This window comes from Rhipicephalus microplus, chromosome 3, assembly GCF_043290135.1.
Source record: "Rhipicephalus microplus isolate Deutch F79 chromosome 3, USDA_Rmic, whole genome shotgun sequence".
Taxonomy (NCBI): domain Eukaryota; kingdom Metazoa; phylum Arthropoda; class Arachnida; order Ixodida; family Ixodidae; genus Rhipicephalus; species Rhipicephalus microplus.
In genome coordinates, this window is record NC_134702.1 from 218381124 (window position 1) to 218406216 (window position 25093).

At 49.8% G+C, this 25093-nt stretch overlaps 1 protein-coding gene across 2 annotated transcripts in view; it reads right to left on the reverse strand.

Annotated features, from left to right (window-relative positions):
- LOC119170200 (unconventional myosin-XVIIIa-like) overlaps nucleotides 1–25093 on the reverse strand; it is a 309197-nt gene that overhangs the window by 138571 nt on the left and 145533 nt on the right. For both annotated transcript variants that reach the window (XM_075890718.1, XM_075890717.1), the window contains exon 20: nucleotides 5799–5888. In XM_075890718.1, the coding sequence (XP_075746833.1) occupies nucleotides 5799–5888 (90 nt within the window). The remainder of the gene's footprint in view (nucleotides 1–5798; nucleotides 5889–25093) is intronic.

Genomic DNA, 25093 nt, shown 5'->3' on the forward strand with positions numbered 1-25093 from the left:
AAGAGACGGGTAAATGGCGAGAGATTAGACTACTTCATAGCGCCGACGGAAGAAGGGTCGGCGAAGGTGGTGGTCTCTGGCCTTGTCACACTAGGAAGCGCTGTTGAGTCTTTTCCTTACACCCGGAGTTTCAAACGCGGCCCGCGGACCTTTCGCCACCGGCCCGCGCTCCCGACGAGTGTCTTCGAAGGCAGTCAGTTAAAACGTGCGGTGTCCGCCATAAAGCCTGCACGCCGTAGGGTATCACTCGCCGTTACTTATCAGCCCGAGCAGCCACCGCGCCGAGTTTGCCGGCGTGGCGCGAACGGAGAACGATCCAGGAAAGGCCCACCCTTCTTGTGGGGTGCCCCAGAAACGTGCTTTGCACGTTTGGTTTGGCGCTGGAGTTTGGACATTCCTGCGAGGTCCGTGACAGGCTGCCGTTCCACTCTACTTCGCCTACGCTATAGAAACACCCAGCTTCGCTGCTTCTTAAGCTTTACAAGGCTACAGTGTGCAAACCTCCCCACCCCCTCCTTTTCTTTAAATTATATTCAAGAGATACACGAGTATGACTAATCTGTCAAGCAGCCCATCTGGTCACCACGTGTTTAATCCAAACCGGGAGCCGAATAACAATCATTCTGGAGTTCGGTGTCACATATGCTTTTCGAAAGCTAACGTGCGATCCCGACTAAGAATGAGCCCTGTGAGGAGCTAAAGCTCGTGACCGCGACCCGCCAGCTGAAGCGACTTGAAAGGGACACTATAGAGAAACAACGACCAGATCTGGATTGACAAGCAGCACTCTGAGAACCCTGCTGCAACATGTTTCACTATCATAAGTTCATTGTAAGCGGAGATAATCAAAGTTGAAGTTCAATTTTTAATTATCGCATTTCTTGTAGTTTCGCCACACGTACTAGCTCGATTAAATGTTCTGAAACTCCGTACCCTAGATCTATGGCACCCACAGATGACAATGTAGTTCATTTTTATCGATTAGAAGCTATGAAGGACCCACTAGACGGTTTCAAAATCCATGAAGTCACGGTGTTTGGTGCGGAAACTTCGAAGTGTCGTCTCCCAGTGCGTTTTCTTTGCTCGCGTTTTCTTGCTTACCAAGCACCATCTCGCGGTGAAGTGGTGTTTTCGAGATTGTGAAATTGCGCTTTACGAATACGGGAGAAATCGCCGTTTTCCTTAGTGCCCCCCTCAGAACCCCTGCTGAAATTAATGCGGCCGAAAAGCACGAAAATGTACGCTTTTTCGCCGTGGCAGCTACGGGGAAGCAATGAAAAATTAATATTATCGTAGAAAAAAAATTAGCACGCGATACAATTCAATCAGAGAGGTTGATTTGATTGATTGATTTGTGGGATTTAACGTCCCAAAACCACCGTATGATTATGAGAGACGCCGTAGTGGAGGGCTCCGGAAATTTCGACCACCTGGGGTTCTTTAACGTGCACCCAAATCTGAGCACACGGGCCTGCAACATTTCCGCCTCCATCGGAAATGCAGCCGCCGCAGCCGGGATTCAATCAGAGAGGTAACAAGCGAGAAAACAATTATTGGGGCTGAAATTGCGCTAGCAAACGTCTCGCATGCTGCAAGTAATATTAATATCATTACATCCTTATCTTCATTTTCGTCACCAATTGTCAAATAAGTCCGATCACCGAATGGAACGAAATCATTTGCAAGAGCACCCCAACAAATAGTAAATGTAGCGAATTTAACGCAATACCTCAGCCCTTTTAATATCCCCTATATTTGCCTCCCATCGGCACAGTGAAGCCATACATGGCATCACGGGAGTAGAGTTGCACGCGGCTCCGCTATCTTGCGCGCTGTGGCATCCACGCTATAAAAGCCACTGCTCACGAGAGTAGGAGCCGACGTGACTCAGCAGTCCCACCTGATTTATCGCTCCGTTATTTAATAGTAACGGGTTAAAGTTTTGCGAGCCAAAACACCGATACGATTACGAGGGACGCCGTTAGTACAGGAGTCCGGAAATTTCGAATACTTCGTTTTTTTTAACGCGCACTGACATCACACCGAACACGGGACTATATAGTACTTCACCTCCATGAAATTTAGACCACCACGGCCAGGGTCGAGCCATTAAACTTAAGGTCAGCAGCTGAGCACCGTATACCCCCTACACCATGGCGGCAGACTGTCCAAGGATTACTTCATAATAGAGAGTTATAGTATACCGGGCTTGCCGTGATACCGGAATCGAAGTGCGCATACGCAGATACGTACGTTACGCGTACCGCTTACCGTACGAGCGGTATTTTTCAGATTTAAAGTGGCGTAGGTGCACGTAGTGTACGTAAACATGGCGGCGCTCTCGGACGCCCGCTTCAAAGTGATTTTGGCGTAGATGTTGAAAGATTCATCTTGTTTGCAGCAAACGACTGTTCAAAAGTGGCTTCGCTTGCCTTCAGTTAGCTTCGATGACTGAGTATTACGGATAAGTTGGCGTAGTTTTTGAAATAGCTTCCCATTTCGAACGCGCCTAGGCCTAACTACAAGATCAATGTAAACAAATCGGCAATGTAGATGTTTTCGCGTTTTGTACGTGGTTCATAATTATTTACTTTTATTATCACAAAAATAAACTTCTAACAATGCATCGCGCGGTAGCATAGGCAAACATTCTCGTTTTATTTTCATTTTCATTGTTTAACTTATTAACCATCTAATAGGTGGCGCCACCATCCCACTTGGAGGGCACGTAAACCACGTAAGCCCTATTTCGCTAAACTATATAACGCTGCCTACAACGAACGTTTGCTGCACGGTAGCGTCATTCCCTTAACCTACGCTAACACGCTAACGCTAAAGTATAACTGTCTAATGACTGTTACGTACGTTGCAGAAGGACTTCGCAAATACCCACCCACCCCGCCCCCTTTTTCAGAGGGCATTACGTAGAACAGTTATTATCGCACGAGCACAATAGGAACCAACAGTCCCAGAGTGCACGCGCGACTCATGCGTAATAATGACGGCAGAAATGAAGAACGCAAAAACAACGGCAGCGGTCTCTGCTAGAGTGTCGGCAGACGCGTATACGCGTTCGGCGCAGTTTTCTACTCGAAGCGGGTCGGTCGGATGTCGACAACTGTAATCCTCTGTTTTCGACGGCACAAAGGGAGAGCACACGAACGTACGAACAATCAGCGCCGACTTGGCAGTCGAGCCACTCCGTCACAGTGAGCAGGTGAGCGCGCCATTTTCGTCGCCGGCGGCGCTTAATGCCCGGAGAGGAGAAACCGGAGTCGCATTCAAAGGAGGGGAAGATAGGGCCGCCGGAGGGATCGCATCCAGTTCCCGCGGAATCGTACGTAGCGATATCGTGTATAGCAGAAACTTTACTGCCGTGCGCGGTGCAATCCGGCTAAGAAAGGTGCAAACAGCGTGTGCTCTGGCTCTGAATAATGTTAATTCAATATCATCATATCGTCAAAACCACCGAAGCAGCAACGAAAGACGGCTGGGACGCCATGAAGAATTCTACAGGGCATCGAAGATGCGCGCACAAAATTTAGAACAAATCACGTAGAATCCGAGTATACGGCCCCCACTCCACTTGCATCAGATCGCGAGACAAATAGGGGCGTATTTCGCTTAGTCACAGATTGAATTTTCTCAGCATGAGAAAGCTCGGAATAATTGTTGGGGTTTTGCGACCCAAAGCCACGATACGATTATGATGGTTGCCATGGTAGAGGGGTCCCGAAATTTCGACCATCTGGCGTTCTTTAGCATGCACGGACACCGCATAGTACACGCACGGGCCTCGGACGTTTCGCCTGCAGCGAAATGCGGCCGCCAATGCCGTGGAATGGAATCCCACGACCTTCGTCTCAGCAGTCGAGCACCAAGTATAATCACAAGGCCACCGTGACGGGTGAGAAACATCTTGAAACGAATAAACAGTTATCTTGCTGCTCACTCGCAACGAATGTAAAACAAGAATACAGTATTGCTCCTTCGTTTTCTAAGCCAACAATTGATTCTTCGTTCAGGGCGCTTTCCCGCAGACTACAGCCGCATTACAGGGCAGCCGTGATCTTCGATTTGAAGAACAATCGGACCGCGATCACGAATGCTTGATCGCCTTGTAGAGCCTCCACCGATTATGCTGCTGGTCATTCCAAGACAAGTTTCTTCGAGGAGCCCAACTCTTCAGACTGGAGTAGCCTCCACGAACGCTCCTCCAAACCTCGGGCCCGCGTGAGGTGTCTTCACTGCCGCTTTGCACGAAGCGTGAACGCGACGACCAGCCAATAAAATCGTGATTCAGTGTTACGAGTAACCCGAGATATCTCAAATAACACGCATTTCAAGAAATGCAAGAAGACTTCTCAGTCAGTCGCGCTTGACTGGATCAAATAAAATAAATGACTGGATCAGTTTGATTTCAATTCACTTTATTTGAATATTCTTACAGAAGGGTGTGAAATAGAAGAAAGCAACATTCGGAGAGCAAGTCAGTAGGTGACTCTACTAAACAATGATTGCTAATTGTCTGAAACAGACAAAAGTACGAACACTTACCTGTGAGCAGCTCTCAGTGGGCAGTCTCAGTAATAGGCTTAGTTTGGAATAATAAAAAAAAATAGCAGCCGACAACTTGTTATACATAAAGAAAAGAATACATCCACCCATTTGTGGTGCGAATCTACAAGAAAATATGTATGCATTTCTCAGGAAAAAAAAAGCTTTTTAGTTGCCAAAAAAGTTCAGCAATTCAGAAGCTTTTCTTTCTGAGATATTCCCACGGATTTCCTAGTGGCTTCATGCCACAAACGAGTGGATGCCTTCTTTTCCTTTCTTAACCCTTCTGCCACATTGTGGGTTTCCGCAAAACTCATTTGCAAATTGTGATACAATACAGAGATAACCGAAAACACATTCACTGTCAACAAGACCCACATGACACTAAAAAGAGCTGGTGTAGCCTGTCTAAAACGAAATATTTGTATTGAAAGAGATACGGTCTTTTTTAGAAGGAACATAAACTGGGGTTCACTAGGGAGTTGCAGTGAATAAATAAAAAAAAGCATGTATATAATTTATATGTTCACACCTCCTATATGACGTGACCCCCTAGTATTTGTTATAAAGGTAGGAATCATCTATTTACAATTTTTTTCTCATATAAATGATTATGAATAAACAATATGCTGATTAAACATGAAAAGTAAATGTAAAGAAATTTCACTATGCTTCTCGCAGTAGTGTAGCCTCTCGTAACAGCACAGCTATAGTCTTAGATGTCGGAGTACTCAATTATACTGGTCTACATTCGGCAGTTTTACTGCAGTAAAATGAAACACACAAATAAAACTGTTTTTTCATTAGAATCTGAGCCTTTGCTGGAAAGCCCTTTCAACTAAAGTGCTTATCGTAGCAGTGCGCCATTCTTAGCAAATCCAAATGAGTCATCGCTAATTGTCCCTAACATGACAATATTTTTATTTTCTTTGATACAGAACAAGTGATTAAACCCAAGTCAGCTGTTTATCAGGCGCTCATATATCAACGACACAGGAGTCTTGTTTTCCATGCATCAGTCGCTACTTTGTGAATTGTCAGTTTGCTAAGGGATCTCCGTGCACCGAGCGTAAAGTACACGCCAACAATATTTCCCACAAAGGAGACCATCCTACGCACTGCCTCTTATCGTTCTGAAAAAAAAATTTCTGCACGCTCGTGAAATCTGGTTTTTCTGTGCCATGCGGCAAAGCCAAAAACTAAGCTGTGGGAAGGAAGCCAAGAAAGAGAGGGTTACTGACCTTCACCTCGAGAAGGTCGTGACTCTGCTTGAGCTCAGAGCGCTCCTTCTCGAGCTTCTCAACCTTAGCCTTGAGCTGCTCAACTTCCTCCTACAGGAGAGAGAGAGAGAGAAGGAAAGGGATATAGATACTTCAATGCAAGGAAAGCAGAGAGGTCGACTGTGTTTGCTCTGTCTCTGACCTGCTGCTGTACTCTGCGTAAGGAAAATAAAGCTTCGACAGAGAGCGAGTGTGCAAATGAGGATGACCGCGTGTAGCTCATTATAGATCTACATACGGGTCCACTTTTAAGGAGAGCGCGTGCGTACTAGGACATGTCCAAACTTCACTCTCTTGCGAAAGCATAGTGGATTTCCGCAAGACTGCTTGCGTTTGACAGCATTGACTCCTTCCGATAAACTACTGTGGTTCAGGAACAATATTTACACACCCACTTACAGTTAGTGAGCCCAGCTTCACTGCTGCCAGCTAAAAAAAAAACGGTCTCGTGGTTAGCTTAAATGTGCACCTGCAGAAAAGGGAAAATACGACGTGCTTTACTGAAACACAGCAGTGGAACGCAGGCAGCATATAGCAGGCTTCTCACAACACAATTTACCCATTATTTCTGAAAAAAATATAATGAAGGGCGGTCTGACGGAACTCTAGATGTATTCAAACCTGCAATTGATGGTTGCTCCGGTAATTTTTGCCCACTTGCACTGCTGGCTGAGGAGTTCTTGCCTGCAATGCCTCCTTCCTAAAGTCAGTTTGAAAACTTCGATGAGTATATTTTTCAGCCAGAACAAATAGCGAATTCTGTGTCATTGGCTATTGTTTACTTTATATTTTGCCAGAAATAATTGGCGGATGGTCGCATAAGGCACGCAGACTCTGCGAAAAGCAAGTGCCATGTTGCCCGCATATCACCACTGTACTGCAGTGAAGCACTCATTTTCCGCAGGCCAGCGCTAATCACAAGACCCCCCCCCCCCGCTTTTTTTTTATTGCGATAGCAATTATATGAACACTCTTGGCTGGATTTTGCCGCCAGCGTCAACGTCATTGTCACTCACTGTATATGTATACGTATCTATATAAATGAAAGCGCAAGAAATAAAAAAAATAGTCCAGAAAAATACTCTGGCGCGCGGAATCGAACGTGGTACCTCTGAATTGTGAGTGCGAGGCATTAACCACTGAGCCACGAGGGAGCACCATCTTCATTGTTAAAACGGCAAGCTATTTATAGCTACCAATTACCGCTGGTGACGGGCATCTCGAGGGGAACTATTGTGTTTTCAGCATTACTGGCAAGATGGCGCAATGATATCGCGTCGCCAGATCGTCCTGACACGGCGGCGCGCTCTTATCTTTCACGCGTCTTTTCCACGCGGAGAGGGGGCAGGGTGGCTTATCGCGCAGTGGGGACAAACGTACGTATTTGCTGGTCTTGGGCTTTCACCCGAACGATTCTGTTGTAGTTACCAGGCGCACAAAGGTCACTGCTATCATTGCACAATCTCTGTTTGCGAAAAGGGCACGCTTTTCAGACACAGTGATGTAACAACCTAGACGCTTATTCGCGTTCATCTGTGCCTGTGAGTAAGTTTTGTGCGTCATTTGTGCAGGAGCAACACAGGGCATTCTGCTGCTATCACATTCATTGCTGCACCTTTGCAGCAAAGCTGTGACTTTCTTTTTAAATGCGAAGCATTTGTTAGCAAACTTTGGCGACTTTGATCATATCTATCTATCTACCCATCTAGCCGCCTACGAATTTTAGCTTTCCTGGCCGTTTGGATATTGGGATCTATAGCAAAAGCTGTAACATGACTCTACGACGAGCATAAGTGACTAATCACCACATAAAAACCGTGACTTGTATGTCTCATATGTCATGATTTACATGTCATGGTCTTGCTGCTCCTGTGGTGGTTTCGTTCAAATGGCATATTTCAAAACTCGTATGCTATCACATGACTACATGGCATAGTGACAGGCCTACATGTAGAAATCATGACATGCATGTCATGTAAAACATGACTACATGCCATGCTCATAAAGCACTAGTGCCTATTTCACCAGCTTCACATGTACCAAACTTTGTATTACGTGACATGAATCGATGACGAAGGTACATGACTAGTGCAAGCATGACGATCATGATATTCATGTTATTTAAGAACATGATTACATGTCACGCTCATGATGCGCTTCTGGTCATTTCGCTAGCTTCAGATGTGCCTAATTTGGTGTTATGTGACGTGAATGAATGACGAAGGTATATGAATTGTGCAAACATGATAATCATGACATGCATGTCATGTAAGACAACGGCTCCATGCCGCACTAATCATGCACTCGCGGCCGTTTCACCAGCTTCGCATAGGTACATACCAAACTTGGTGTTACATGACGTGAATGGATGACGAAAGTAAACGACACGTCCAACCATGATAATCATGATATGCCTGTCACGTCAAACATGATTACACGCTACGCTCATAGCACACTCGTGGCCGCTTTGCTAGGTTCACATATACCAAGATAGGTATTACGTGACGTGAATGGACGAGGAACACAAACACCAGGCGCAAACGTCCTAACCATGACATGAAGGTCATGTGCGATATAATTTACAGTCGCCTCGTAACATTGTCCTGATTTTATAATGACATATCAACCTTTCTCACTCGTGCTTTGCATATCTTCAATTCCCACTGTATGTGCGATCTGCCAATTTTTTTTATTGTACACTCTCCGCTTGTTTGTTGCCATCGCCGTCATGCCCCCTATATGTATCTATTTATGTAAGCCACAAATAAAAATAATTCAGATGACTAGCAGTTGTTCCATGTACGCATACAACCGATGAGCGAAGCTCTTTAAAAATGGGACTCGGACGACTATGTGCCTGATCTGGCTGGTGGCTTTCACCAAGGCAGTAAGGTGTGTAGCCGTTGGGGAGAGAGTGCGGTGCGAGTCATCCCAGGCAACGGACCAACCGCTGGGCAGACGACAGGGAGAAGCGATCGTTTCGCGCATTCGCAGGTTCGAGTAAAGAGGGCAGAGACAAAGAATGAGGGAGACAGATAGGAGAGGAGTGCGAGCGCACTTTAGCGCGCTTGTCTGTCGATGGCGCAGTGGTTTGACATTGATAGATCGTTTCAGTGTCTTTTTTGCATCGGCGCCACATCTATGTTGCAGGTAGCTTCGCCTGGCGACGGCAGGTTGCGGGCCTAAGCAGTATCGCTCCTATAAGTGTTTCTGACGCATGTAATCAGACGAGAGACCTCTAGCTTCATTAATAGAAATTAATTAGGCATTAATTGTTGCACCACAGAAGCGGACGTCCTTCAACGACCAAACAGCAAGCCATTTAAAAATACCACTTTCTACTGGCGGTGCCGAACTCAGTGAAAATAGCGTGTTATTCTAAGCATTATCAGCGACGTGCATTCATGGGCTATCTCCCACACCTACTTTGCCCTGCACCGGGTAGATGGCCGTGCAAGTGCGTTTATCTAGCGGAAGGGGAGAAGTGTACGCCTTGGACTTTTGCCAGAACAATTGCGTTGTAGTTATCGAGTGCCCGAAGATCACTTGTCTTGCTACACAGACAACATTTGCAAAAAGAGCACACTTATCAGACACAGGGAAGTATCAACTGTGCCACTTGTTAGTTCACGCTCATCCTATCTGCACCTGTGAGTATGTTTCGTGCGTCGTATTTGTTAGGGCAGTGCAATAAGTGTTGGGATGTGAACGTTGTTAGTCCTGTGTGTGCTGTTTTAACGCGATAGCATTAAAGAGCTTGTTTCGCAGAAATTCCGGCCTCGGTGATGTGGGTTGTGAGCGAAAAATTATCACCGAAATATCGAGAACAATACGAATAACATAGATAAAAAATTTTGGGTAAGAGTGGGGACCAAACCAGCGTCGTTTGGGTCTGATAAGGGATCAAACCCGGGTCGTTGACATGAAAAACAAATGTTCTGCCACACAGCCAAGCGTCTGCTTGTGAATACAGTGAAAAGTACTTCCTCTGCTTGGAAATGCAATGAAAGTAACCTTCATGCTTTACAAACACTTGTGTCCAGTACACTTTTTCACAATGCAACATAAACTATTGTAGCATTAATGCAAGTTAGAAGCGCCCATTGTTAGCGGGCGTCAGAACATGTGATTATCATAATGACTTCGTAGTTTAAAGCTGGTCACCCACTTGAAAAGCTAGACATGCTACTGTGCACATTCTCTTAAGGCCACATAGTGGCCACATAGGCACATTCTCTTAAGGCCACTTAGGGTGTCCTAATTTTTCAAGCATCAATTGTGCACGTGCAGTGCACTGCACATTTACATCTGATTGCTGTTCTTCACGACATTCGAGTTTGTTACTATCAAATTCATTGCATCACCCTTGCAACGAAACTGTGACTTCATTTCTTTTTTTTTTTTTTGCAGGCAGAGCGAGACCCACCATTTCCCATGTTTGCGACAGAATAGACAGTACCAGGGTACGTCACAGCGTGACGTGACTGGCTTAAGTGCAATGCAACAGTTGGTGAAACACCTCCACTGGTAGCTGAGCGTGGCACAGTTGCGCTGCGCTTGGGACAAGTTTTTAAGAGTGACGCTCCTCTTAACCCAACTTTTTCCTGCAAAATGAATGGATACATTCATTTTGGAATGAGAGTTTTACCATAAAATGCTTGACATAGGAGCTTTGACCACATTGTAATTCGACACAATGATGGCAATTCCCATCCTAGTTAATTTTTTATACTGTTACAGTTGTTATTTTTGAGTAATGGCTTAGGACAAACATTAAAGCACTGTTCCGTATTTTTTCATGTTTGTCACTTGAAGACATATGACAAAAGATCTCATACAGAACAAGCGTATTCAAGCATACGGAGAATCTATACTGAATACACCGTTGATTGTAAACATGCCAGCACTTTTCTCATGCCTTGCTGTATAATGTACAACGATTCGGCGACCTTCGCCACTACTGAATCAACAAGAGCATTCCATGAGTGGCCTTTCATGATTTTTTCATTCGTTCTCCAGCTACCCGCAGCTGCCCAGAAAAACCTGCTCTTCCTTTCCCACAGCAACACCCAGGTTTTCAGGGCGGTTTTTCAGTTCCTTCAGGGCACTGGAAGGCGGTTCTTCAGTTCCTTCAGGGCACTGGATAGCTGTCTGTAGAAGGCGGTCGCCACATCCTCGGCCATAGACGTCACTTTTATTTTCTTACCCCATCTTTTTTTCTCTCTCCTCCTTCCCCTGCAGACGCTCAGACATGCTTCAACTTAGGGATGCAGAAATAGCGTCTTTTACACTCCTCATGCTCCTCCTCCAATCGCTCTCAGCATGTCAACTTTGTCTTCGGAACCTTATAGTGTTTGGAAATAACAATGTTGCATTTTTTACCTGAATAATGGTTTCACATCAAGCTCAAAAACAAAATTTGGCCTTGAATAGCGCTCATATAGGTGCTAATTTGGAAAAAAGGCATTTATAGGCACTTATAGGCGTTTGGGCACGAAGACCCAAAATAGGCATTTATAGACACTATAAAAACACCATAAAAGCCCTTCTTAACCTGAAATTCATGCTCATATATCAAAATGACATGACAAGAACGCAAGGAACAAAATAGGCATTTGCCCATAATCCGGTCTCTACTTATCAATGATAGTTTAAGGGGAAAAGCGCCTTTCGTAACGAATTTTCTTGTTTCTTGTTGGATGTTGATGAAAATTGGCACAAACACTAAAAATGGCCTCTGTCACAAACAAGCGTTCAGCAGAATTCTGGCGACCAAGCGCCAGAGAGACGCCTCAAGGTCAACGATAAAGAAGAAAACAAGCATTCAAAGACTCCATGGGGGCGCTGACTCTCCCCCTGGGAAGCGTAGTTTCACCGACCAACCTCCTCACATCGGCCAGCGAGCAAGCCATGGAAAGATCTCGAAGGAAAGGGGCGTGGTGATGCAGAGTTGAATCACATGTCCCAGACGGCTCTCGAAATGTCTCGCCCTTTCCCTAGCCATGGCTGTGCATCGCGCCGTCGAAACAATTAGAATTTTCTGGAATCTAGCACGAAAGGTATTTAAGCGAGCAGCGGAGAAGGGAGATCAGGAGAAGAAGAAAGTTTGCACCAGGGTGCGTAGGGTGGCCGCTTTATCGGCGAAGGTTTTGTCTTCAGAGACAAAGCAGGAGAAGAAGAAAGTTTGCGCCAGGGTGCATAAGGTGTTTCGGCTTATCGGCGAAGGTTTTGTCCTCAGTTGCAAAGTAGGAGAAGAAGAAAATTTGCGCCAGGGTGCGTAGGGTGTTCCACCTTATCGGCGAAGGTTTTGTCCTCAGTGACACAGAGAGCAGACGTGTTGCCCGGTGCTCCCGATTCTGCGAGAGACGCTACCGCGTCAGCCCGCGAGAGACGCGACCGCGTTCCGCGCAGTGCTCCTCGCGTTCCTGGACTCTCATACCCGTTCGAGTCTTGTCAAGGAGAGTAATCTTTACAGATTATGCCCTTGGATCCCTGCCACCGCTTTCGGTGACCTGAGCCCTGTGACAGCGTCCTCTGCTCCTGCGCGTCGCTGGGGCAGCTGTCATCCCGACTACCATGGCAGAGCAGTCCCCTCCATTCTCGGCTACGCCATTGGAACGCCCGTCGCGTTCCCTGGTTCCCACATCGTCACACAGACGCTCAGCGAGCGTCGCGTGCACCCGCGTGCTGTGGAACCTCATCTCCAGTGCCAAAGCGGTGCGGTTGCATCATGAACAGGCACAGAAGCTGTGCAGAGTCGTCAGCGAGAAACCGACATCACTTCGCCTACCGGTGCTTGCCGCCGACGTCGAGACAACTGCAAGGGGCCTGACGTCCTCGGCGGCCTCCAGCCCTACCACTAGCACCACAGCATCTTCGACCGCTGTAGCGGCGTATCATACAGCCCAACTCGAAGATGCCGGGTCAATTCTGTGCGTGAACGTCACCGATCCGCAGAACGTACCACTGCCGTTAGACGAGGAACCTGATATTGCAGACATGGATACTACGTCAACGCGTAAGCGCTCGCGTCCTAGCGAGCCGGGCAGCGACGATGAGGGTGGCTCGCGGAAGATGCACGCAGTAGCGCCTGAACGTGCCACAGTTGCGTGTCTTACCCCAACGTCAAATGATGCGGTTGCCCACGAAGACGCCGTCACACACGCAACTGACGAAATCAGTCAGTCTGAGTTTCAGACCGTCCTCTCCAAGTCTAAGAAGCGCCGACAGCGAGCCTCGACATCTCAAGGACCCGCTGCCCACACTGGTCCTCGTCCCGCCACTGAATCGACGGCTATGCTTGCCCACGTTGCTCCAGGGACTTCTAATGCGCCCACTGCGACTCAGACCGCTCCTGCAGGGGTACGCGCCACTGAACACACCATGCCGGCTTCTGCTTCATCGTCGCTAGACTCGGGCACTATTCTTTTTCGACCAGCAAACGCCAGCGCCTCCTTTCACCGCACCTCTCGTCTTGCCATTGCGCAAGCTCTCTCTGCGCTGCCCGGAGTCAAGGAGGTGAGAGTAAACACGAAAAAGAACATCGTGGCAGCAGACGCATCTACACCAGAATGGATGAATCGCCTACTAGCAACATCGGAGCTCGCAGGAATACCCGTGACTGCCCGCCTCCCTGCTGACCGTTCACAAAGCAGTGGCGTGGTGCAAGGCGTCGATGGCGACTATACCGACGAAGCCCTCCTGGCCGCCGTGTCGTCCGATGTGCCGGTGATTGCAGCCAGGCGACAAGGGACATCACTAGTCTTGCGGTTCGCCTCTCCCGTGCCTCCCACCCGGGTCCGCCTTTTTCGCATGGTGTTCGAAGTGAGGCCATCCCGACCTCGCCCGCTTCAGTGCCGGCGGTGCGGACGCTATGGGCATATCGCCGTCACTTGCCGAGGACCAGAGCGGTGCCTGCGATGTGGTGGCCACCATGGGAAAGACGCCAACTGCACCAACAAATTAAGATGCCTGCACTGCGGCAGGCCACATTCAGCTGATTCCGCAGACTGTCAGCTCTGGCAAAGAGAGCGGCGCCTGGCCACCATCAAGGCATCAGCTCCCACCTACCTGCCTCACCGCGAGGCTCAAGCAGTCTTGCGGGCAAGCCCTAGTGTAACTGATAGTCCTCAGCTGAAGCAGACCACGGGCAAGAGCTATGCTGCCGCAGTGGGATCACCATCCAAGATGACGGTCAGCTCGACCCATCCAGGCCAGACAGGCGTACAACAACGGGGCCCTTCGGCTGGTCTCAAGCACCCCGACTCTACCACGACTCGTCCACCCGCGAAGGTACCTTCCCAGCCTCGTGTGGACCAGGAAAATGCAAACCTGAGGCTCCTGTTAAGAGCAGTTGCGGACCTGCTGCCTCCTGAAAACCAGCTGCGCTCCATCTGCCTTCAGGCAGGTGGCGCGCACCCTCATAGCAGCCACCATGGCTGACACTCATCCGCATGCTGCAGAGAACCACCGCCGCCGCCGCCCGTGTGTGCTTCAATGGAACGCTCACTCGTTGCGGCGGCGGCATGCAGACCTCTCCTCACATCTCCTGCAGAGCGAGTATGATGTGCTTGCTTTGCAGGAAGTGTACGTAGCAGCGACCGACTTGCGACTTCCCGGATACATCGGTTACCAAAGTATCACGTCGTGTACTCTAGACACGTGCCAGGACGCGCCGTGCATAGCGAGTGCACATCCCCAGGGCCGACCACGTTGTGCAGTGTACGTGCGACGAGAACTACCACATGTGCACATAAACGTGGCTGATGTCACTGGAGGGGCTCTTGAGTGTTGTGCCGTGACGGTGCGGCTTCGCGGTGTGGACACGACAGTGGCCTCTGTGTATGTGCGACCTGGACAGCGGTGGGACGCCTCCATGCTGTTACAGCTCACGGCTAAATTCGGAAGAGACTACCTCATATGTGGGGACATGAATGCTCATCACACCATGTGGGGGAGTAGCACCTGCTCCTCTCGAGGAAGGGATCTGGTGGACGTTATCCATCAACTGGGCCTACAAGTTTTGAACACCGGATCCTTCACTTTCGTCCGCAGAACAGCACGACCGTCATGCTCCGCCATTGACGTCACCTTGGCCAGTGAAGGGGACCGGTACGATTGGGCAGTGGAGCCTGACTCCTGGGGTTCAGACCACCTGCCGATCGTCATCTCACCTGTGGGCGGAAAGATCCCAAGGAGGAGGCTGTGTAGTACGATCGATTGGCGGGCTTTTCGAAGGCAGCTTCGAGACGTCCCAGAGGATCAGGATTTCCTGAATCTGGTAGCAGTGGCAGCGCAGGCGGCAACTATCCAGACCAGGGTGCCAGAGCACCACCCTGTGCCAGACCTCCATCACTTGAACTTACGGGCTGCGAGGCGCAGGGCTGAGAGAAGGTACCTAAAATCCCATGACCCAGCTCAACGTACACTCTTCAATCGTGTGGATGCGGTATGTCGGCGACATGCCAACCGTCGCAGGCGGCAAAGCTGGCAAGGCATCTGCCTCTCCCTGAGTCAGGCAAGAGGTGGCGCAAAAGCATGGCGACTTCTACGATCCCTCGTCACTGGACCAATGGTGCGGCAACCCGTCATTGCGGTGGCCATCTACTTAGGCATTAGTGAAAAAGAACTGGCAGAGCGACTGGCCGATCGCTTCACAGAACTCCCACCAGCCAATCCTTCAGCCCTCATCGCCACGCCTGCTCCCAAGCCACCGCAAGGTCATCACCCTGCCTGGACGGCCAGCCAGATCGCATCTCTGTGTCAGGACCCTATTTTCGAACACGAACTGAACGTTGCTCTAGCCAGAACCAAGCGCCGCAGTTCCCCTGGTGCCGACGGCATCACATACCAGATGCTGCGCAACCTGGATATGGCCTCACGACGACACCTGTTGAGGACTTTTAATGAAATATGGCAGAGCGGCAACCTACCTGAAGCCTGGCTGACCGCTGTTGTGGTGCCGATCCGGAAACCTCGCCGCCCTTGTGCCGCCATTACGTCCTACAGACCCGTTTCTCTCACCTCTGCTGCCTGCAAGCTCATGGAAGCCATAGCACTGGCACGCCTAAATTGGATTGCGGGGGCAAAGGATTTCCTACCAGAACAGCAGACGGGCTTCCGACGCCACCGATGCACAGCAGACTCGATCGCGGACGTCGTCTCTACCTTGGAGGAGGCCAAGCGCAACGGCGAAGTGGCCCTCCTCGTCCTGCTGGATGTACAGAGCGCTTTTGACAGCTTGCCTCACATAGCGATAGAGAGTGCTTTGGACACACTCGGCATCGTGAGCTGCCTACGTACCTTTATCAGTGCCTTTCTGGCAAAACGCACCCTCCGGGTTAGAGTACGACGCGCGCTCAGCGATCCACGGCCAGTGACAGCAGGCGTTCCACAAGGTTCCGTCCTGAGCCCCTTTCTGTTCAACCTGGTGCTAGCGGGGCTGCCGACCGCGATGCCCGCAGACAAGCGTTACCCCACGCAGTGCTCCTTGTACGCAGACGATGTGGCACTGTGGGTTAAGGGGCCTAGGCAAAACTTCACGGCCATAAGGCGTTCCCTGCAGCGCTCCTTGGATGCCGTCGTCTCTTTCTTCAAGGCAATCGGACTGAACGTTTCGCCCACGAAGACGGAGGCACTGCTGGTTCACCCCAGAGCCACTGCGCGGAGGGCCGTCCGAAGGCTTGTGCTAGGTGACCGACCTATCCCGTGGAGCGATGCAGTGACGTACCTGGGGCTAAGGATCGACCACCGCCTTACCTGGATACCAGCCGTTAAGCTCGCCGTCCTCAAGGCCACCAGGGTCGAGACTGCCGTAAGCAAACTGCTCAGCAGGGGCCAAGGGTGCACCTCACGGCTGGCTCTAAGACTCTACGAAGGGGCTGCAACGACAGCGCAAACTTATGCACTGCCCTTGGTGCAGCTAGCGCCACACCGCAAGGAGCAACTGGAGCGGCAACATCGCATGGCAATTCGGCGCTTCATGGGACTTCCCCGTCAGTCACCCATAGCTGCAACCCTGGCGGAGGCCCAGACCTGGCCTCTGTCACTCTTGATGCTACGACAGGCGCTGCATCACGTGGATCGCCTTCACAGGGCCCTCGGGGGCGCTGCCCTCCTTCGGAGACTGCGGAGCCGACCAGCGTCACGGATGGCACAGATCTGCGCTCTCTATGAAGAGCTGGTCCCCGATCCCCCCAGTCCAATCCAACCCCCTCCACCACACCAGCAGCCTCTGGACGTACAATTAACTCTGGACAACCTCAGAAAAAGGCGCACACCGGCATGCGAGCTCCATCAGGCAGCCGTGGCGAAACTTCATGAAAGACTTAAGGGGCAGCTCCTGGTATTCACGGACGGGTCCGTTCGGGACAGCCCCCATTCGGCCGCGGCTGCCTGCGTCATACCATCGACTGGGACAACCATCCGCTGCCGACTTCCCTTTCACGCCAGCTCCACTGCAGCTGAATTGGCCGGCCTTCACTTGGCAGCCGACCACCTTGCTGCCACGTTACCCCAGTTGCCTGTGGCGATTCTGTGCGACTCCCGACCAGCCCTACAAGCGCTGCTCCAACCAGACCAAGCAGGCATAACTGTGGCGTTGCTGCACGCAAAACTGACCGCCATCAAAGAGAGTGGTGTGCGCCTGTCCCTCCACTGGCTTCCCTCGCACGTTGGAATAGCTGGCAACGAGGAGGCTGACGCCGCCGCTAAGGCAGCACACCACTGCGACACGCCAGTCACTAAGGCGGTAACCCAGTCGGATTACTCACGGCAGCGACTGCGGAAGCTCTTACCAACGGCCCACCCTGACACACGGGTGGCAAGCGGCAAACCTCCACCATCCCTTCCGGAGACCGGCCTGGACAGATGCGAGCGGCGATTGTTGCTTCGCCTGCGTACTGGCAGCGTCTGGCCTGCGGCACGCATGTATTCCGCGGGTCGCTCTTCATCGCCAGCGTGCCGAAGGTGCGGTGATGACGAAACGCTGCAGCATATTGTTTGCTCCTGCCCTGACCTGGCCACTGAGCGTTGCGCACTGGTAAGCCGCTATCGTCTGCTTGGACTACCTGCCGAAACAATGGAAGACATACTTTTTCCCGCGCGCTCGAAGACGAAAGCCCTTCGAGCCTTCCTCGAGTTCTGTGCTTGCGCGGACCTCGCCGCCTTATAGACGGACTCTTTTCACTCGCACTACTGACTGTACTGACAAGACGTTCTCTTGCCATGACATTCACTTTTTCTTTCCTTCCTCTCTTCTTCCTATCATCTTTACTTCCCCTTCCCCGATCCCTGAAGGCGCTGAGCCGTGCCCCCGCGACGGGAGGCAGAAAATAGCGTCCTTTTTGTCTCTTCCTCTTTCATTAATCTCTCTCTCTCTCTCTCTCAGTGACAAAGCAGGAGAAGAAAGTTTGCGCCCGTGTGCGTAGGCAGGAGATGAAAGTTTTGCGCAAGTGTGCGTAAGGTCTTTCGGCCGTATCGTATAAGTGAAGGTTTTGTCCTTAATGACAAAGCAGGTGATAAAGAAGGTTTCCGCCTGAAGGGTGAAGGCTGGTGCTACCAGCAGAAGAATAGTGTGAGACTACCACCAGAAGACGCCTCCTGCAATCGCAACGCGTGGAAAGCCGACGTGTTACCAGAGAAGAAGTTTGGTGCTTAGAGAGCGGCCAATTGAAAACGCGAGGTTTCCCGGAAGAGAAACAGCAAGAGCAGCGGATCGACAACAGCGCTGGACGTTGAGTGAATCTTTCCCAAGAAAGAAACATTCACACTTTTTTCCAAGGACTTTGGACTGAATAAGTTTTTGAACTCTTTAGTCTTCAAGTGTATTGGTTGTTCGATGCATGTGACTGCATTGTAGCGTGTGTTGTTGTTTGTGTCGGTAGTTTCGAGTGTAACTGATTGTACAGTGTAGTATGTGATTTGATTGGTGACATATGGTGTTCAACTATTGTCGAGTGCGCATATTTGTGTATCGTTAAATCTGCCATACTTGAGAATATAATTTGGTTTTGGTTATCAACCCTCGGCTCTGACTCGTTCTTTGGGCCACAGCCGGCGTCCGCTGGCGTGCCAAATAGGACCACTTGTAAATTGTTCGTGCTTTGGTGGTGCAGTTCGAGGGACCAATATTTCGGCCCTTGGAATTAGTCCGGCGTTTGCCTCCCTAATTAACAGGACCTGTGACAATTAATCTGGCGTCCACGACAGAACCTTTTGGTGCACAGTGGATCCATAGCAGTGAAAAAGAGCTTTGAGTCATCGATAGCGCTATCGGAAGAACTTTTTGTGTGCTGCTCAGCATTCTCGTTAACAAGTGTGCAGAGAGTGTTTCGATAGACTGCGTTGGCAGATATTTTGTGCACGCGGCTAGAATTTTATTTGAGGGGCACCATGGATCTGGAGAAGTTAGTAGCTCTTGGTGAGAAGCTGGGTGTTTCTGGTGCCCAAATACTGAAGTGGGTGAGCCAGAAGGAGAAAGAGGCGGCGGAGAGAGAAAGGCTGGCAGCTGAATGAGTGAAAGAAGAAAGAGAGGCGGAGATGGCTGAAAGGGAACGGCAGCGGCAGCACGAGATGGAACTCGAGCGGCTTTGTTTGCAACAGCGAAGCGAAACTCCCGTCCAAGCTAGAGTTGAAAGCAGCGAACGGGAAGATCATGGCTTCCGATTGAACCTAAGCAAGCTGCTCGTGGCGTTTGATGAAAGGAAAGACGACCTTGACGTGTACCTTCACAGATTTGAGACGATTGCAACGAGCCAGAATTGGCCGGAACATCAATGGGCAACTGCTTTGAGTACCTGCTTAAGTGGCGAAGCACTCAGTGTGTACGGTAGGCTGACGCTGGTCAATGCAGCCAACTATGCATAGGTGAAAGCTGCTTTATTGAAGCGGTTTCGATTTACTGTCGAAGGTTTCCGGGACAGATTTCGGACAGGGAAGCCAGCTGATGGCGAGACAACTATGCAGTACGCTGCCCGACTTCGCCATTATTTTGACAAATGGATCGAACTTTCAGGGACAGCACAGGAGTACGATGAGCTTAGAGAGCTTGTTATTAGAGAACAATTTCTCACCCGTTACCACCCAAGCCTGTCGCTGTACTTGAAAGAGAGGAAGGCTGAGTCACTTGAAGACATGCTTGAATTGGCCGACCAATTCTTGGAAGCGCAAGGTGGCACAAATTTGCCCAAGGTCAAGAAGGAGTGTCCCCAAGATTTGAAGATATCGGCACCTGAAGAAAAGAAGCGTGCACCGAAGAGTGTTCCGCGATGTTTTCTGTGTAACTGAGTGGGTCATCGCGCTAACAGCTGTCAAACTAACTTTCAGAGCCCTATTGTTGTAAAATGTTTCAAATGTGGTCAGACAGGGCACAAGGCAGACCCATGTCATAGCGGAGCGAGTAAAACACACCAAGTAGCCTGTGTGCAGGTGGCACCGAAAGCCGATGATGATGACGTCACCGACGGATTCGTGGAGTTGACAAATGGGAAGAAACTTCCTATTGTGGGTGCTGTAATGACAAAACGGCCAACCAGTGTTACGAAGAGAATGCCAACGCTGCCTGAAAAAGTTGCGGGCAAGAAGGTTACAGTGCTAAAAGACACCGGTAGCTCCACTGTTATTGTTCGGAAAAACTTTGTGCAGAAAAGCCAACTAAACTAACAGACAAAACTAAACCGGTTTGCCTAATTGACAGCACGGTTCGGATGCTTCCTGAAGCAGAGATTGAGGTTGAAACCCCGTACTTCAGCAGAAGGGTTACTGCCTCGTGCATGGCGGGCCCCCTCTATGACCTCATCATCGGGAACATCGATGGAGCGCGAGGGCCGAATGATCCTGAACGTTTGGGGGAAGACCCAAAGATGGAGCCCCTGACAACCCAACATTTGAGAAATACAGTGAAGGAGAATCCCGCTACAGATTTCACCCAAGATCAAGATTAAGCCCGGGTGCAAGAGACAGTAATCAGAAGATGATCGTGTTGAACGAGAGAACGTGCCGTGTAGCTGGACATACGGCGGCACGACCTCAATCTACCAACCAAGAAAAGGTGAGGAATTCAGCCAGCCAGGCCCAATGTCGTGACGCGAACGAGCTGATGAATAACCAGACAAGATCGGCTGAACGTTATGACTTGTTAACGATGTCGAAAGCGTCAACGATGGCCGAGATGCCGCCTCAGATACCGACGATTGAAAGGGCTCGTCGGAACAGAACAAAAAAAAATGAGAAGAAATCGAGCGAGCACCGCAAAAAAAGGCGCAAGCGTAGCTCGAAGTACACAGGATAGATGCTGAGGTCGAATCGAAATGTGTCTGGCAGTGTCGAGCCTCAATGTGTTGTGTAGTTGTTATCCTGTGTCACAAGTGTATGTAGAGCGAGTCAAAGTGTGTGTTTCGGTGACGTGATGTATAGGATTGTACAATTGTTGTAAAGACAAAGCTTTGTACATCCGAGTTGTTTGAATTGTGTGATGGAGTATTGTACTCATGTACCTGTGGTTATGTTTCATGTGTTGCGAGTTTGAATTGCAATGTGCAGTTGTATTGAGTGTTCCATTGTGAATGTGACGTGCCATGCGCGATGGACTGTGTTACAGACGGTTGTTGTGCTAAGTATGTTCGCACTCATTTGTGTCGTTTTGAAGATTATGAGATAATATTCTTAAAGTGGGGGGCAGTGTCACAAACGAGCGCTAAAAACAGAGCGCGCCTCAGAATTCTGGCGAACAAGCTCCAGAGAGATGCCTCAAGGTCAACGATAAAAAAAAAAAACAAGCATCCCCGGGCGCGCTGACTCTACCCCTCGGAAGCGTAGTTTCGCCGACCATCCTGCTCACATTGGCGGCCGAGCAAGCCCTGGAAAGATCTCGAAGGAAAAGGGCGTGGTGATGCAGAGTTGCATCACGTGTCGCAGACCACTCTCGAAACGTCTCGCCCTTTCCTCAGCCTTAGTTGTGCAACGCACCTACGAAACAATTGGAATTTTCTGGAATCTAGCACGAAAGGTATTTAAGCGAGCAGTGGAGAAAGGAGATCAGGAGAAGAAGAAAGTTTGCACCCGTGGGCATAGACAGGAGATGAAAGTTTTGCGCAAGTGTGCGTAAGGTCTTTCCGCCGTATCGTATCAGCGAAGGTTTTGTCCTCAGTGACAAAGCAGGTGATGAATAGGGTTTCCGCCCGAAGGGTGAACGCTGGTGCTACCAGCAGAAGAATAGTGCGAGACTACCACCAGACAGCAAAGACGCATCCTGCAATGGCAACGCGTGGAAAGCCGACGTGTTACCGGAGAAGAAGTTTGGTGCTTAGAGAGCGGCCAATTGAAGACGCGAGGTTTCCTGGAAGAGAAACATCGGGAGCAGGGGATCGACAACAGTGCTGGACGTTGAGTGAATCTTTCCTAGGAAAGAAACATTCACACTTTTTCCCAAGGACTTTGGACTGAATAAGTTTTTGAACTCTTTAGTTTTTAAGTATCTTGCTTGTTTGATGCATGTGACTGCATTGTAGCGTGTATCGTTGTTTGTGTCCAGTGTTTCGAGTGTAACTGATTGTACTGTGTAGTTAGTGATTTGATTGGTGACATATCGTGTTCAACTATTGCCGAGTGCGCATATTTGTGTATCGTTTGATCTGCCATACTTGAGAATATAATTTTGTTTTGGTTACCAACCCTCGTCTCTGACTCGTTCTTTAGGCCACAGCCGGCGTCTGCTGGCACGCCAAATAGGACCACTTCTAAATTGTCTGCGCTTTCGTGGTGCAGTTCGGGAGGCCGATACTTCAGCCCTTGGTATTAGCCCGGCGATCGCCTCCCTAATTAACGAGTCCTGTGACAGCCTCACAGTGCTTCCATAAAAATTTCGAGGCGATAAACAAAAAAAAATTAATGAGATACAAATTATTTCTTCATTGAAGCTCGTGGAGGAGCTGGCAGGTTTATAAAATGACAAAAATCGTTGGTAAATACTGTACGCACAGCCAAATGTATGTTGAAGGGGGCTGCATTTTCAAAATAAATTTTTTGCAACACTAAATTTTGCAACACTAAACATTTTCTCCAGCGACACTGCAATTAGCACACTTGCACTACAAACAAGAAACCCTACGAAAAATTATTTAGAAAGTAAAATGAAAAACTAAAATTGCAGCCCCTGAATCAAAGTTTCAAGAGTGTTAGAAAACAAACGGAATCAAAGTGGAGAAGGTGACAGCAGCACCAGCACAATGCTTAATCGCTGTCTGTTCCTTGTGCAGTTTTGCGCTGGCCTGGCAGCTCCCTTGGTGGCCACATCTTCGACGGTTTTTCATGTTTCACCGGTTGCTGATCGACACGCGCAAGTTTTGGCTTGCGTGCGCGCCGACTGCCCTGTCCTTCTCTCGGAGCAAAGCCATGGTTCGTTCGTCAGCATGCCGGCAACCTTCTTCGATGACATCATCCATGACAGCGTACTTCTGGAAACGCCCACCGATGTGACGTCGGTGGTCAAGGATATAAAAGCGCCGCCGCAACTGCATCGCTTCAGTAGGAAAGGCGACAGCAGCACCAGCACAATGCTTAATCGCTGTCTGTTCCTTGTGCAGTTTTGCGCTGGCCTGGCAGCTCCCTTGGCAGCCACATCTTCGACGGTTTTTGATGTTTCATCGGTTGCTGATCCACACGCGCAAGTTTCGGCTTGCGTGCGCGCCGACTGCCCTGTCCTTCTCTCGGAGCAAAGCCATGGTTCGTTCGTCAGCATGCCGGCAACCTTTTTCGATGACATCATCCATGACAGCGTACTTCTGAAAACGCCCACCGATGTGACGTCGGTGGTCAAGGATATAAAAGGGCCGCCGCAACTGCATTGCTTCAGTGGGGAAGGTGACATAAGCACCAGCACAATGCTTAATCACTGTCTGTTCCTTGTGCAGTTTTGCGCTGGCCTGGCAGCTCCCTTGGTAGCCACATCTTCGACGGTTTTTGATGTTTCACCGGTTGCTGATCGACACGCGCAAGTTTTGGCTTGCGTGCGCGCCGACTGCCCTGTCCTTCTCTCGGAGCAAAGCCATGGTTCGTTCGTCAGCATGCCGGCAACCTTTTTCGATGACATCATCCATGACAGCGTACTTCTGAAAACGCCCACCGATGTGACGTCGGTGGTCAAGGATATAAAAGGGCCGCCGCAACTGCATTGCTTCAGTGGGGAAGGTGACATAAGCACCAGCACAATGCTTAATCACTGTCTGTTCCTTGTGCAGTTTTGCGCTGGCCTGGCAGCTCCCTTGGTAGCCACATCTTCGACGGTTTTTGATGTTTCACCGGTTGCTGATCGACACGCGCAAGTTTCGGCTTGCGTGCGCGCCGACTGCCCTGTCCTTCTCTCGGAGCAAAGCCATGGTTCGTTCGTCAGCATGCCGGCAACCTTCTTCGATGACATCATCCATGACAGCGTACTTCTGGAAACGCCCACCGATGTGACGTCGGTGGTCAAGGATATAAAAGCGCCGCCGCAACTGCATCGCTTCAGTAGGAAAGGCGACAGCAGCACCAGCACAATGCTTAATCGCTGTCTGTTCCTTGTGCAGTTTTGCGCTGGCCTGGCAGCTCCCTTGGCAGCCACATCTTCGACGGTTTTTGATGTTTCATCGGTTGCTGATCCACACGCGCAAGTTTCGGCTTGCGTGCGCGCCGACTGCCCTGTCCTTCTCTCAGAGCAAAGCCATGGTTCGTTCGTCAGCATTCCGGCAACCTTCTTCGATGACATCATCCATGACAGCGTACTCTGAAAACGCCCGCCGATGTGACGTCGGTGGTCAAGGATATAAAAGCGCCGCCGCAACTGCATCGCTTCAGTGGGGAAGGTGACAGCAGCACCAGGACAATGCTTAATCGCTGTCTGTTCCTTGTGCAGGTACGTTACCTAAGCAATGCCTATTGCCTTCGTTCTGACGATCGATTTTTGCTGCTGGTACCTTGCCCCCACATTTGCTCATTTATGCTTACTTCATCATATGCTGATATTGTACATGGCCTGTGTAGTCTCTTACTAAGCGGCGATGTGGAGTTAAACCCGGGACCTCCGCAAAGGCTAACTCGGGCTAATTTGGCTAACTCAGGCCTTACATCGTGCACAGGTTCTCCTGCTCGAACGGATTCTAATAATCCATCAAGTTCTGATGCCGACAATGAATGGTCTATTTCAGAAATTTTTTCTCAAATTTTATCTGGCCAGAAGAAAATAGAACAAGATGTTGCAGAATTGCGTAACTCTGTCAACT